The 15349-nt window shown below is 39.8% G+C and overlaps 1 protein-coding gene across 11 annotated transcripts in view; it reads right to left on the bottom strand.

Moving 5' to 3' along the window:
* Nucleotides 1–1262: 1262 nt before the first annotated feature.
* The window catches only part of KLF8 (KLF transcription factor 8), a 59717-nt gene continuing 45630 nt past the window's right edge, over nt 1263–15349 (bottom strand). For 8 of the 11 annotated variants that reach the window (XM_063601937.1, XM_055106787.1, XM_057301183.1 and 5 more), the window contains one exon: nt 1263–8474. In XM_063601937.1, the coding sequence (XP_063458007.1) occupies nt 8293–8474 (182 nt within the window). In that variant the 3' untranslated portion in view covers nt 1263–8292. The remainder of the gene's footprint in view (nt 8475–15349) is intronic. The other 3 variants (XM_055106788.2, XM_063601938.1, XM_034950496.2) reach the window with 2 other exon arrangements.

Raw genomic sequence — 15349 nt, 5'->3', positions numbered from 1 at the left:
ATATTGGCCCCCACTCTCTTCTAGCTTGTAGAGTTTCTGCCGAGACATCCGCTGTTAGTCTGATGGGCTTCCCTTTGTGGGTAACCCAACCTTTCTCTCTGGCTGCCCTTAACATTTTTTCCTTCATTTCAACTTTGGTGAATCTGACAATTATGTGTCTTGGAGTTGCTCTTCTCGAGGAGTATCTTTGTGGCGTTCTCTGTATTTCCTGAATTTGAATGTTGGCCTGCCTTGCTAGATTGGGGAAGTTCTCCTGGATAATATCCTGTATATTGTATTTTTGTTATTGGTTTGTAGTGTTTTAAAAAATACATTCTGGATAGAAATCCTGCATTATATATGCAGCTATGTTTAAATTTTGTTTATGGTATCTTTCATTGTTCACATGTTTTTAGTCTTTGGAAATATTAAACATATCTCCAAGATAACACTTAAAAAACTACTGTGTTTCTTCACATGCTGGTCTCTTCCACTAGGGAGTGAATTTCTTTAGAGCAGGAGCTGGGTTTTATTCATCTCCATAGCAACCAGAAAGGAGACTGGATTATTGGTAGGTTTTTAGTCAATACTGGTAGCATTGAATTGAGAACGCCTATAGCCGAAAGGGATGACATTGGCTCTTAGAATAAAGAAATGAGTAAAAAAAATGATGAGATTTCCTATTTTTGTCATTTGTTGTGAAAATCTCATTCTGGCAGCCCAGGAACAGTCACTTTTCAATTTGTTCTTCCTGCTCTTGGCCTCAATCTCCAGCACAGAATTTCCCTCTTTCTATTTTTCTCCCAGAGTTTCTCTGAAAGGTCAGGCAACTTCGACATCTTCACTCAGGGCTAGAATTTTTACTGCGGTGGCTTTGAGGTTTAAAGCTGTCCAAACACCCTCCTTTCCCTCCTTACATCTTAGGAAAACACAAACAAAATAGTGAGGAGAACAGAGCTGAGCAACAAAATCTAGCCAACTGAATCTGTATCCAACAAACTCTTATCAAATCCTTTGTAGGAAATACACAAAAGGAGCACAAAGCCTTCATGAAGCTCCATTCAGGGACACGGCTGAATAGATTACCCAAAATGGGGAGGACCTTATATGATTAAACAGAGAAACTGTCATGTTTAAGACAACCTGGCTTCATTTTTTATCCCATGATACTACATAGTAGCTTCATCACAACTTTACCCAGCTAGGGGGAAAAAAGTGATCTACTCTTGTCATGCTGAAGAAACAGAGATTGGAGACAAAGTCAAGAAAATAGCCATGATTTCTGAAGTTTAAGATCTTTTTATTAATAAAAAAGTACAATAATTAAACTGAACAAGATTGCTTAGTCCCCAAGCACACACCCTGCATGGATGCCATAGTGGAGGGTCTCTGAAGTAGAACAGAGTAATCTCTAAGTGGCCATGCTAACAAAGGCAAATCTTGAGTATCTCCAGGTGCATAACAGACTTGTTTATGAGAGATTGCTCATGATTCTAGCCTCAAAGCCATGCCTCTGGAGCAAGAACTAGTATAAAATAGAGGAAAAACAAGGTGTTGCTCTAAAGCACTAAAATAATGGGGCACAAACATAAGAGTTACAGAGAATAAAGCTTAATATACTGTCTTATAATTTATTTAAACAAACTAACAATGACAAAAAATCCAACTGATCCTTTCACTGCAGGCTCCTTTCCCCAACACAAAAAAGAGAACCAGTTTCTGGCACTGCTCACCTGTGTGACTGCCTGTCAAAAAACAGGGATGGACACCACTAGGAACTCTCTTCCCCTTTTAATTCTGTGATACAATGAAAACAGCACGGCATACAGCATAGTTATAAAGTAATGTCCAACACAGCTACTTGTAGCGACTCTAGGAAAGGAAGGAGAGCTTTTAACAGTTAACAAAATAGTATCTCTTCCCCTGACCCCACCCCAACACCAGAAAAGGAAATGGAAATTAAAACCAGTGTTTGGAAAACAAAGAAATATCCTGCCACTGGTATAAATCCCATCCTCTTCCAACCCACTCCCACCCCCAACCACCCTACCCAACTTCCCTCCTCCTACCTATACTATTCAGAGTAAAGTAAGTTGGGAAAGAGAAAATATAAGTGGTAAAACTGAACTGGCCAAAGCTTAAAGGGCTCTGGAAAATTGCCTTTGTGCTTCTGAGAATGTGACATGGAATGTGGTCCAAGCAGAGTTACAAAGGGGGAGGAATACAGCTTCTGAAGCAATGAATTTTGCCTACCTCTTCCTTTAGGTCCTAATACATTTCAAGTATGGAAACAGATGATAATCGTGTTGTTAGTAACAAAGAAGATATAGGGAAAGTGAAAGTAAGAGAATAAATAATATTGCTTCCAGTGGCCACTCTTTAATTATCCTTCTTACTCAAATTTATCTGTTTATCACCTAGGAAGCCTAATCTTCTCTTTTACATAGGGTAAATATAAGGTACTATAACTATCATTATAACAATGGTTATAATACTTGGTTGTTCACTTAAAGATCTTTCATCATTTTTGCCAAAATCAATTTATGAGAAGCCTCACAACATTCCTGTGAGGTAGATATTGAGATCCCCATTTTGCAAATGGATTAATTGAGGCACAGAGAGGTGATATGACTTGCCTAAGGTCAACCAAGTGAGATCTGGGAAAATACAGAAGAGAGGTAACTCAGGGTAGCATCACTGTTGTCAGAGAGCCATATTTAACAGTGAGAAAAGATAGTGCTATGTGTTTATTTAAATTTGGCCCACCCAGTTCCTTCTGTATCCATCCCTCTACAGTACCTCATACAAGAATTAGCAAACTGTGGAGCATCAGTAAGTTCCCTTGGCTTATTTAAGGTTAGGTACATTCTTGATGGTTTGGTTCATGAGAAAACTTTTTGGGGGCAGGATAGACCCCAGAATCTTGGAACTCAGATCACAGAAATCCCTAATTCCAGAATTTTGCAGACCACTTTGTTTCAAAGAGCTGTTGGAGTTCTAAAAATATTACTATTTTTATGTACATACACACTGCGCTGTAGTTGATAAAGTTGTTTCCCATGGGTATACAGGTTAACAATTCAGATACTGCTATATGTGCACACTGAATTTGAAAAATTAAGCAAATAGATGACAGAGGTTGAGAATCAGGTTTCTCAGTATTAGTGTGGGAGGCTTCATGTAACTAACAGGAAGAAGCTAGAATGATTCATGTGGTAACAGGTTAGAGTTGAAAACATCAATATGAACTCATGTTTAGCTAAATAAAAATCTGGGTGATTACATATAGAAATATTTATAGAATGTGCATATACATAGGATAGTATACACACATATGTTTCCTTGCTGTTAGCTGAGATGCCCTAGAAGCAACAATAGCCCAGTAACAATGAACATACCTAATGCCCAGATATTGGTTTCTAATACAATTTTCCAGTAAAAGAAACCAGGACTTCTTGAAGAAATGGCTGATTATAGGAGTAGGCCACAAAATATACAAGATGAGCCTGGAACATCTTGCAGTGGCAGAAAGTAAGGACATGCTAAAAAAAAATGATGGGGGTGTGTCAAAAGAACTTGAGAATCACCCAAAAGAGCTCCCAATGGCCAAAGCTGGAACAATTCGAGCAATAAAATAAAGTAGTAGTATTAGATTATAACTCGAAGTATAAAATAAATACCCATGAGTCCATGCTGATATAAATATTGCATAAATAAATAAATGGGGGAGAAGAGACAATCTCCCTTAGAGAATAATTCCAAATAATTTATGTAAGATACATGCTCTGAAGGGTGTGGCATATAACTTACCACTCCAGAAGCATGGGCTGCACATAGTGATTTCCTTTCAGAGAGTACAGTATGGAGGGGAGGAAAAAAGAGTACAGGGGAGAAACCTGACAACAACTATTTCAGCCAGGTGATCAAGGTTAAACAACAGTGATGAGTCATGTAAATACAGGCATACCTCGTTTTATTGTGCTTCACTTTATTGCACTTTGCTGATATTGCATTTTTTACAAATTAAAAGTTTGTGGCAACCCTGTGACCAACAAGTCTATTGGCACCATTTTTCCAACAGCATGTGCTCACTTCGTGTTTGTGCCAGTAACATGTTAGCAATAAAGTATTTTAAAATAAGGTATGTACATTGTTTTTTAGACATAATGCTATTGCACATTTACCAGACTACAGGACAGTGTAAACATAAAATTTTATATGCACTGGGAAACCAAAAAATTTGTGTGACTTGCTTTATTGTAATATTTGCTTCATTGCAGTGATCTGGAACCAAATCTGCATTGTCTCCAAAGTATGCCTGTATGATGTGATGAAAATGGCACTTCTTCTCCGTGGTCCTACTTTCAAAAACTCATAACCTCAGTCTAATCATGAGAAAGACAACTGACAAATCCCAGTTAAGGAAAATCTCTCTCAAAAGTGTCAAGGTCACTGAAAACAAGGAAAGTCTGAGAAACTGTCACAATCAAAAGGATCCTAAGGAGATATGACTACTAGATGTAATGTGGAATCCTGAACAAGATGCTGAAACAATTTTTTTTTTTTTTGAGATCGAGTGTGTCTCTCTGTCACCCAGGCTGGAGTGAAGTGGCATGATCTCAGCTCACTGCAACCTCCGCCTCCCAGGTTCAAGCAATTCTCTTGCCTCAGCCTCTCAAGTAGCTGGGATTACAGGCACCCACCACTACGCCTGGCTAATTTTTTGTATTTTTAATAGAGACGTGGTTTCACCATGTTGTCCAGGCTGGTCTCGAACTCCTGACTTCGTGATCCGCCCGTCTTGGCCTCCCAAAGTGCTGGGATTACAGGTGTGAGCCACAGTGCCTGGCCGAAACAATTCTTTAAAAAGGATCTTAGGTAAAAACTAAAGAAACCTGAATAAAGTATGGACTTCATTTAATAATATTAACATATCAATGTGTTTCATTAATTGTAACAAATATACCACATATTAATGTGAGATGTTAATAACAGGAGAAACTGGGTGTGGGGTAAATGAGACCTCTCTGTATTAGCTTCACATTTTTTCTGTAAAACTGAAACTGTTTGAAAATAAAAAGTTTATTTTAAAAGAAGTTAATATCGAAAACCTTTGTCTTGCCCATAATGCACTCTGCCTAATCTACCCAATCAGTTCATACTCTTCACACTCATAGTTTTTCCTAAATTTTACTATAATTATGAAGTTTATGTTCAACTGCTGATCATCAGATAGAGGAATTCTGCTGCAACAAATCCCAGAATATTATCCAACCCTATCGATGCCATAAGCAACTGTCCAGGCTAACGGTGCTTTGCTGTTGTAAACACAACAAATTCAATTGAACCCCAAATGCTATTCAAGAGAGATACATTTTAGTTCCTTTCCACCTCACTGTCTATCTAGCAAAGTTTTATGTGTTTTTGGTAAACTCTGTACTGTGCTATATTTGAATTACTGTACTCTATAAAATGCTGTTAATGAATCCTGAGACACTTGTTAGAGCATATGTAAGTAATTGGAAAGCTTTTATCATTTTTTGTAGGGGAGAGGGAAATGAGAATAGGCTTAAAATTGCTTCTTTACTATAGTCAATTAACAAACATAAAGGCTGTCATTATGTTACAGAAACATTTTTAGATAAAGGCTCAGATGTCAGGGACCCCAATATTTGGGATCCTAATTTGATCAACCTAATTAGTTCAACAAGATATTTGATAACCTTTATTTATAAATAGATCATATGTCTCAATGCAAAAGATTCTGAGGTCTTAGGGGAGCAGTTCAGTTCTGAACTCTGAAAAAGGAGTATCAGGATCCAAATTTTGAAAAAAATGAGTAAGCTCGGGCTCTACTGTGAAATACTGCATCAACTACTGAATTATTAGCTTAAACTTATGTTAGTTCATCTTTACCAACCTGTCTTACAGCTACATTAGAGGTCCCGTTTAACAGACTGGCCCTAGATATCGCCTAGTGCGTTAGCAATTATTATGCAAGTTTGGAACTTGTATACCCAAAATCAGGAAAAAGCCCTATCGAAATAACAATGATAACAGTAAAAACCCACATGTCATTTTGAAAACTACAGGCAGTTCTTGGATTTATGGAGAGTTCATGAGATAGACAGACATTGCAAGTTAAAATGAGGTAAATAAAATCTAGATATTATAGAAGTGTTAGAAGCGTGTGCCTAATGTTATACGGCAATGACCACAAGTACATTTTACTTGCTATTTAATCAGCTGTAAATGATTTTTGAGTTCTAAAGTTTTCCTGAAGAATAACATATAAAATTAGACAAATATTGCAACCAATCACATAAACTTTAATTTGGTTTAATAATGTGATCCTGGCCAGGTGTGGTGACTCACACCTGTGATCCCAGCACTTTGGGAAGCCGAGGTGGGGGGACCACTTGAGGTCAGGAGTTTGAGACCAGCCTGGCCAACATGGCGAAACCCCATCTCTACTAATAATACAAAACTTAGCTAGGTGTGGTGGCACGCACCTGTAATCCAAGCTATTTGGGAGGCTGAGGCAGGAGAATCACTTGAACCCAGGAGGCGGAGGTTGCAGTGAGCCGAGATTACGCCACTGCACTCCAGCCTGGGTGATGGAGTGAAACCGTCTCTCAAAAAATAAATAAATAAAATTATGTGATCCCCAGGAGAATAAGCGTGCAGGTGTATAAGGGCTCAAAGAAACATCTGGAGAAAAAAATTTGACCTGTATTTGTCTCATCTGTAAAATATGAGGGATGGATAGGACTAGATGGTTAACGGGATCCCTTCTTGGTGCTAGAATTCTACAATATAGTGAGAATGGACAGCCTCAGGAAATAGTAACCTAAAGTATTCAAGCAGGGTTGAAAAGAAAAAGGTGTTCAATATAAAGACAATCTTTTAAAGAGAGGCTGAGTCTAAATTCAAGTGATGCAAAGCCCCCTCCCCAACCCCTGACCCCAGAAAGGAAATATGCCATGTGGAGGTAGATCTGTGGTCCAGGGCCAGGAACAGAGGATTTTGTACCCCAGGTAATATTATAAAACAATCTGATTGGGCAGCTAAATGAGTATATTATGCAATCTGCTATCAGCTAAAATAAATGGCTTAGGTTTTCATAGCAGTTGCAGAACATCAAATTGCTTTTTGTAGGTCAGTTTTCATGAAAAGCATCTATGTTTCATTTGAAACACAGGAATGAATGCCAATAATTCCATGGAGTGAACAACATTCCGTTTTTCCAACCCCTTACTTCTGTATAACATGCCCCTAGTGTGTGATTTCTCATCATGCAATATACTCAATTGCTTCTTTGTGTAAACGAAAAAATAAACAGTACAGCCAGCCCCTCAAGACACTGTCTCGACAGCCTGCCATTTGAATGAGGTTTGTGATTAACAGCACTTTTGATATCCTATCCAAGTAAAGGAACCCCTCTATTTGTTCTCAGGATCATCCTAGGTCTGTTTGTTCCTGTCACTGCCCAACCTACTCTCCTGGAACATTTTTCTCCTTACTTATATGTCTATGTGTGCTTTGAATATTTGTCCAAATTTAACCTAACAAATAACAATTGTGCAGCAAAATCTTTAATCCTGAAGGAGAAAGTGGAAAAGAAAAAAAAGAGGAGGAGAAGGACAAGAACTCCTCATTCCCCTGATGAACTTAAGAAGCAGAAGCACCAGCACTGTCTGAAAACCAAACTTTAAGAAGAAATAGGATTAGATTTATTAAAACCTTTTGAGTGTGGTATGGGACTCAGCTTATTCACTGGGAATGTGCCTCAAACTCAGAAACCAAATCCCTGTAAATCTCACCAATCAACTACATTGTTATGCTCTTTCCATTTAGGAAGTTAAAAAAGTCGTTTAGGACACTATCAAACCACTTTTAGGTACTTATTTAAAAAACATATGGATAAGAGTTCTAGAAAACAAGAGAAAAATTGGAAAGAATAAAGCAGCGTATGTTTGTTCACAGCCTTGAGTTTGATTCCTGTTTTGTTACTGTAGGAAAAATGTCCTATTTCAGAGCAGGGGGGGATAGGAAGGCAGCCATGGGTGCCACACTGGAATTCAACCCATGTGGAGGTTGAAAAAAACGGGTCTGGACAGTGGAGAAGTGAAGGTAGAATATGAAGAGCCCCACGGGAGACCAGCTCTCTTTTCCTCCAGTCTCCTCAACTTGGCTCAGTGGGCTGCTTCAACCCCATATGCAAGCTGAAGTCAAAGAGGAAAAAATTGTCCCAACCTCAGCACACGACCAGGAAAGATACCAGCGCAGCTTCTCTAGTGTGACCTGTGCGGCTCACATGGTGTCATGGCGACGGCGATGCAGGGACAGGTGGTCAGAACGAGAAAAGCTGCGGTTGCAGTCTGTGCACCGAAAAGGCTTGATGCCTGTGTGCTTGCGGAAATGGCGAGTGAGCTCATCTGAGCGAGCAAATTTCCAGGAGCAGCCATCCCAGGTGCATTTATAAGGCTTCTCTCCTAAAAAGGGAATGTGACAAAAAAAAGAGAATCAGAGAGAGGATGATCGGATACTAGAAAGATAATAGAATACATAACTCGTATCAAGGCTTTAGTGAAAAGGTTAGGCAATAACCTTGAAGGCATATGCCTGTAAATCTTTTAAGTTAATTAATTGATTGAGAAGCACTGTATAAATGTACAACATGATGTTTTGAGATGTATATACATTGTGGAATGGCTAAGTCGAGTTAATTAACATACATATTACCTATATACTTATCTTTTTTTGTGGTAAGAACACTTGAAATCTACTCTCTCATTGATTTTCAATAATACAATACATTGTTACCTACAGGAGTTCTAAAGAAAGTCCAAGATGTTAGAGTGGGAAGCACATAGCCTCTTGTTCAAATAGGCCTTTGTGTGATCCGGCTCTACTACAAACTAGCTGTGTGATCTTACATAATCACTTCTCCCTGGCTTGGTCTCTGTTTTCTCATCTCTAAAGGATAAAAATATATCACAAAGTTGTTCAAAACATTTTCTTTTTAAAAGATAGCTAGCAACCAATACAACTGGGATCTAAACTCAGGTCTTTGGCACTTCATAATATCCGTTCCTCTAATATCTCCTACCAAACAGTCTAAAATAGAGCCATATGGTCCGGTGCGGTGGCTCACGCCTGTAATCCCAGCACTTTGAGAGGCAGAGGCGGACGGATCATGAGATCAGGATATTGAGAACATCCTGGCTAACACGGTGAAACACTGTCTCTACTAAAAATGCAAAAAATAAGCTGGGCGTCGTGGAGGGCGCCTGTAGTTCCAGCTACCCAGGAGGCTGAGGCAGGAGAATGGCGTGAACCCGGGAAGCGGAGATTGCAGTGAGCCGAGATTGCGCCACTGCACTCCAGCCTAGGAGAGAGCGAGACCTGTCTCAAAAAAATAAATAAAATAAAATAAAATAGAGCCATATATACACAGGATGAATGTGTGATTCACTGGAAAGGGCCCTCAGCTAAGGCTACAGGTCTTTTGTGTAAGGTTAGAAACTCAAGGGCATGTAATGGCATGGGGGGCAGTGTCAGGTCAAACTTTTTGAAATAGCTCCATGCCCAGAATCTTTGGGTTGTATTTGAATTATATATAGGATATGTATGCTCAAGATAGAAAGCTAAATGGAAAAAAAGTAGTCTAAAAAAATTAACGCAGTATGACCCCATTATGGTATATAGATCACACACCATACATTTGTGTACTCATAATAAAGCCAATATCAATACACTTAAATGTACATTATGAGAGAAACTGTTAACAGTGAATGACTTTGTGGAAAGTGAGGACCAGGGATGGTGGGAAGAGAACTTTTCATTTTTACTTTATACCCTTTTGTACTGTTTTAAATGCTTTAAAATCATAATGTTGTATCATATAATAAAAATTTTGAAAAAGGAAATAAGCTATATGAGCAACAATAAATATTAACTGTGGATAAGTCTGGGTTGTAGGATTAGGGTAATGTTTGCTTTCTTCTTAATACATTATTCTGTTTCCCATCTTCTACAATGAGCATGTATTAGTTTACAATCCGAAACAAACAATAATGCAGACACAAAAATGCATTGGTATTCTAACAGTCTCTTTCTCTCGGTCTTTTCCCCTTTACTCCCTGTAAATTACCTAGGGCATTTAATTTTATGCTGTTCTAAATTCTGGTGGCAATCTGGCTTGCATAAACTGTTTTCCAACTTACTACACACCACCTACCAACCCTCCCAAGTGTTTGCTAATTAACTGTATAGTGTTCACATAATGAGCAACAGAATGAAATCCAGTCTGAATCACAGCTTTGGACTATACCAAGGCAAACATTTCAAAGATTAAAGACATCAATTACTGATCATTTCAATATTCAGAAATAGCTGCATTAGCTGCTAAGAAGAATGAGATAAAGCTGGATGTAATGAGACAAAAAAGATGGCAAATGAAATGTTATCAAATCAAAAAAGATACTGAACAACCACACACACACATGCTCACGGAGAGTAGGATCTCATTTATGTTTTCTAAATCTTGTGCCTGTCCTTCTCTGTCTCTCTCTCTCCAAGGAGGAAAGATCTGGAAGGCTTTACAACAAATTGTTAACAGAGGGAAGAAGAATAGGATTTCAGGGGATGTTTAGAGTGTGTAAATTAAATTTTCACATTTTGTTCTATGTGATTTTATAGCATCTCCACATCTCCCAATGGCTACACTGCTATCTATACATTTTGTTGTGATCTCTCAAGAATGTCTTCTGAGAATTCCTATATACACCTCAACCAATTGAGGAAAATTTGACTTGTAAGGCAGTGACACCCTGTGGTGATCAGAGCTCATTTCTAGAACACACAAATTATTGTAAAGGAATTCAGCAGTGAGGCCCATTTTCCTATTTCAAAAGCATTTACCCTTGTATTATCATTGAACAAGCTCCTGTTTGTGCCAATGAACATCATACAACACAACTTGTAATCTCCATCAACTTATCATTTGAATTAAAGAACAAAGTATATATGCAGAGAAAGAATTCATAATATAAAGCATATATATTAACTATGTGACAAAGATAGTAAGTGTGACATGGCAGGTGCGGTGGCTCATGCCTGTAATCCCAGCACTTTGGGAGGCTGAGGCACATGGATCACTTGAGGTCAGGAGTTCGAGACCAGCCTGGCCAACATAGTGAAACCCCGTCTCTACTAAAAACACAAAAATTAGCCGGGTGTGGTGGTGCACACCTGTAGTCCCGCTACTTGGGAGGCTGAGGCATGAGAATTGCTTGAACCCGGGAGGCAGAGGTTGCAGTGAGCTGAGATCACACCACTGCACTCCAGCCTGGGCGACAGAGCAAGACTGTTTCAAAAAAATAAGTAAGTGTGATATAAGTTCCAAGGCTAGTTAATAACCTCTGGGTTACTGTGAAGGCACAAATATGGAGGTATGGGCAGGTTTTAGATGAAGAAAGCAACCCAGGCAGCTGGTGGCAAGGTCTTGGCAAGGCAGTGCAGTGAATGGTACATATAGGGTCAGCTGTCTTGGAGCATGGAACATCCTTACAAGAGTATTATTAGATGATCCTTATTATAAAAGACATGAAAAACTTGGGATTATTTTTAAAAAGAGAATTTGGACTTAAGCATAAAAGGCAATGATATACCCAAGGGGGTGTGTGTGAGAGCAGTCTGTCCTAGGTGTGAGCAATAATGGGGATGTATTGACAATAGAGAACTTTAAAACAATAATAAAACAGACTAAAAGTTAGTCTAAAAGTTAGTCTGTTTAACTCAAGAATGACTTGGTCAAAGTTGTACATTAAAATTATTTACCCATGCTGTATAAGGTGGACTACAATGACTAGGAGCCTACTGGGGTGATCTATTTGTCTGGCATATAAAGCTCAAATTAATTTTTCATTGAATTGATGAAGGAATCAATAATAAATATAAGAACAAAACCTAAGGAGGTGACAGCGAGATTGGAATTGAAAGAAAAACATTAATAAAACCTAGCATTTATTGAGTATTCACTATATGCTGGATACTATTTTAAGTATTTTACACTATTAAAATTCCAAGATTGGGAAATTTAGGTAAAGAGGGGCGAAGCAACTTTCAGCAGTGAGTAGCTGATTGAGATGTCAAATCAAGACACTAGTTTCACAATACATAGTCTTAGCCATTATGAATAAAAAGGCTATTCAAAATTAGAAAGAAATAATAGAACTTTAAAAACAAATAACTCAAGACATAAGAGAATATTAATGGCTCATGCCTATAATCCCAACCACTTTGGGAAGCTGAGGCAGGAGGATCACTTGAGTCCAGAAGTTTGAGACCAACCTGGGCAACATAGTGAGACCTCATTTCTACAAAAAAATAAACAAAATTAGCCAGGTGTGGTGGCATGTGCCTGTAGTCCCAGCTACTCCAGAGGTTAAGGTGGGAGAATTGCTCGAGCCTGGGAGAGCAAGGCTGCAGTGAGTCGAGATTGTGCTACTGCACTCCAGCATTGGAAACAGAGTGAGACTCTGACTTGGGGGAAAAAAAAGATAATGGTAAGAATCAATGATACATTTGGAGCCTGGGAAAATGGGTGATGCCATTGTAAATATACTGGGACTTGACAGTATGAACACAGTATGTTTAACAAGAACTGTTATATCTGTGTTTCCTGCTTTGTATGATTGCAAACTCAGGGGAGATGAAGTGCTGCACTGCATGCCTGGTCTTTGCAGATAAGCAAAGAGTCTTATGGCTCTCTGCTGGAAGAATATCTACCAAAGACAGAGACGGCACTCTCTAGGACCCTTAACAATGAATCACAATCTTTGGAGGGCAATGAATCAGGCATTTCTGTACCTGCCTCAGTCCCAGGGAACCTGTGGAATACTAGCAATAGAGAAAAGTATACCTAGGTTAGGTACAAATGTCTAATCCTATGGGGCTTTACCCATTTACCACCTGTGTAACTATTGGCAAATTCTCTAGCTCTATAAATGGCACCTCCATTCACCCAGTCACCCAAAACAGAAACCTTAGAGTCACCAACATCCACTTAATCATCAATGTACCTCCTTCTCTCCATCTCCACTGGCAACATACTAGTTGAGCTGTCATCATTTTTTGCCTGGATTGCTTCATTAGCCTCTTAACTGATCTTCCCTTCCACTCTTGCACCTCAATGCTTTCTCCACCCACTGCTGCGCTCAATATGTCCTAGCTAAGCTGAACTAGTATCAGTTATTAGAACAAGACAAGCTTATTCCCATCTCACTAGTTTTGTACTCTGACTAGCCAAGAATAGTCTTTTGCCACGCTTTTTACATAGCTTGCTACTTCTCATATGATCGTTATTCTCCCTACTTTAAAAAACTTCCTTAGTTACACTAAAAGTTCAGACTTCATCACTATGTATCATATCCATGTAACAAAACTGCACTTGTACCCTTTAAACTTACACAATTGAAAAATAAATGGAGAAGAGGGGCAGAGCAAGGGGGCCAAATAGAATGTTCTACCAATCATGCCCCAACAAGAACACCAATTTCACAACTATCTACACAAAAAAGGACCTTCATAAGAATGAAAGTTGTAAACATGTACCCTAAACTTAAAGTATAATAATAAAAAAAAAGAACGAAAAATCAGATGACCACTCACAGTACCTGGTTTTAACTTCATATTGTTAAAAGAAGCACTGAAAGAGGGTAGGAAAGAGTCTTGAATCACCAACACCACCCCTCACCCATCCTTCTGCAGTGCCTACATGGTGTGGAGAGAGAATCTGTGTGCTTCAGACAGGGATAGTACAGCACTTGTGAGACACTGCATTAAATTCAGTGCTGCCTTGTCACAGCAGAAAGCAAAACTATGCTGAACTCTGCTGACTCTCACCCATGGAGGGAATATTTAAACCAGTCAGAGCCAGAGGGGAATCGCCCATCCCAGAAGTCAGAACTTGAATTCTGGGAAGACTCACCACTATGAGATAAAGTGCTCTGGGGCCTTGAATTAACTTGAAAGGCAGTATAGGCCACAAGGACTTCAAGTCTTAGGTGAGTCCTAGTGATGAACTGGGCTCAGAGCCAGTGGACTTGCGGGGAGCATATGATATATTAAGATATCAGCTGGATCAGATAAGACAGTGGTTGCACCACCCCTTCCCCAACCCTAGGATGCACAGCTCACAGCTTCAAAAGAGACCCCTTCCTTCCACTTGAGGAGAGGTGAGGCCAGAGTAAAAAGGACTTTGTTTTGCATCTTGGATACAAGCTTAGCCACAGTAGGATAGGGCATCATTCAGAGTCGTGAGGCTTCTTTTCCAGGACCTAGCTCATGGATGACATTTCTAGACACACCCTGGGCCACAGGGGAAGCTGTTGCCTTGAAGAGAAGAACCCAGTTCTGGCAGGACGCATCACCTACTGACTAAAGAGCCCTTGGTCCCCGAATAACCAGTAGCAAAACTTAGGTAGTACACCATGGGCCTAGGATGAGACTCTGAGACTTGCTGGCTTCAGATGAGACTCAGCACATTCCCAAGCTGTGATGGCTATGGGGAGACACTCCAGCTTAGGAAAGGTGGAAAGAAAAGTAAAGGGGACTTTGTCTTGCGCCTTAGATACCAATTGGCCACAGAAGGATAGAGCACAAGCAGGATATTGGGGTCTCCAGTTCCAGGATTATGCTCTTGCATGGCATTTCTGGATCTGCCCAGGGCCAGAGGGGAGCCCACTGCCCTCAAGCGTGAGTCCCAGGCCAAGCAGCATTCACGATAAGCTGAATAAAGAGGCCTTGGGCCTTATGGGAACATCAGCAGTAGCCTGGAAGTACTCCCTGTAAGCCTATGGTAGTGGTAGCCAAGGGGTGAGGCTCCTCTGGCTGTGGAAAGTGAAGGGAAGACTGGGAAGAACTGTGTCTCATGGTTTGAGTGCCAGTTCAGCCACAGTACAATAGATCACCAGGTGGACTTCTAAGGTTTTTGACTAGAGTTCCTGGCTTCCAGATGGCATCTCTGGACCTACCAAGGGCCTAGGAGAACTCACTGCCCTGAAGGAAAAGACATAAGTACGGCTTGCTTCACCAACGGGTGATTGTAGAGACCCAGGGCCTTGAGTGAACATTGGCAATAGCCAGGTAGTGGTTACAGCGGTTCTTGGCTGAAATCCAGTGCTGTATTAGTTTAAGGCCTGACCTAGCACGTCCGAGTGGTGGTGGCCACAGGGATGCTTGTGTCAACCCACTCTCAGGTCTAGGTGGCTCAGAACAGAGAGAGAGACTGTTTGTCTGGGATAAAGTAAAAGAAAAGAACAAGAGTCTCTGCTTGGTAATCCAGAAAATTCTTCTGGATCTT

The sequence above is a fragment of the Pan paniscus genome, chromosome X (assembly GCF_029289425.2).
Source record: "Pan paniscus chromosome X, NHGRI_mPanPan1-v2.0_pri, whole genome shotgun sequence".
In the NCBI taxonomy this organism is placed as follows: domain Eukaryota; kingdom Metazoa; phylum Chordata; class Mammalia; order Primates; family Hominidae; genus Pan; species Pan paniscus.
This window is presented reverse-complemented; position numbering and strand designations above follow the sequence as displayed.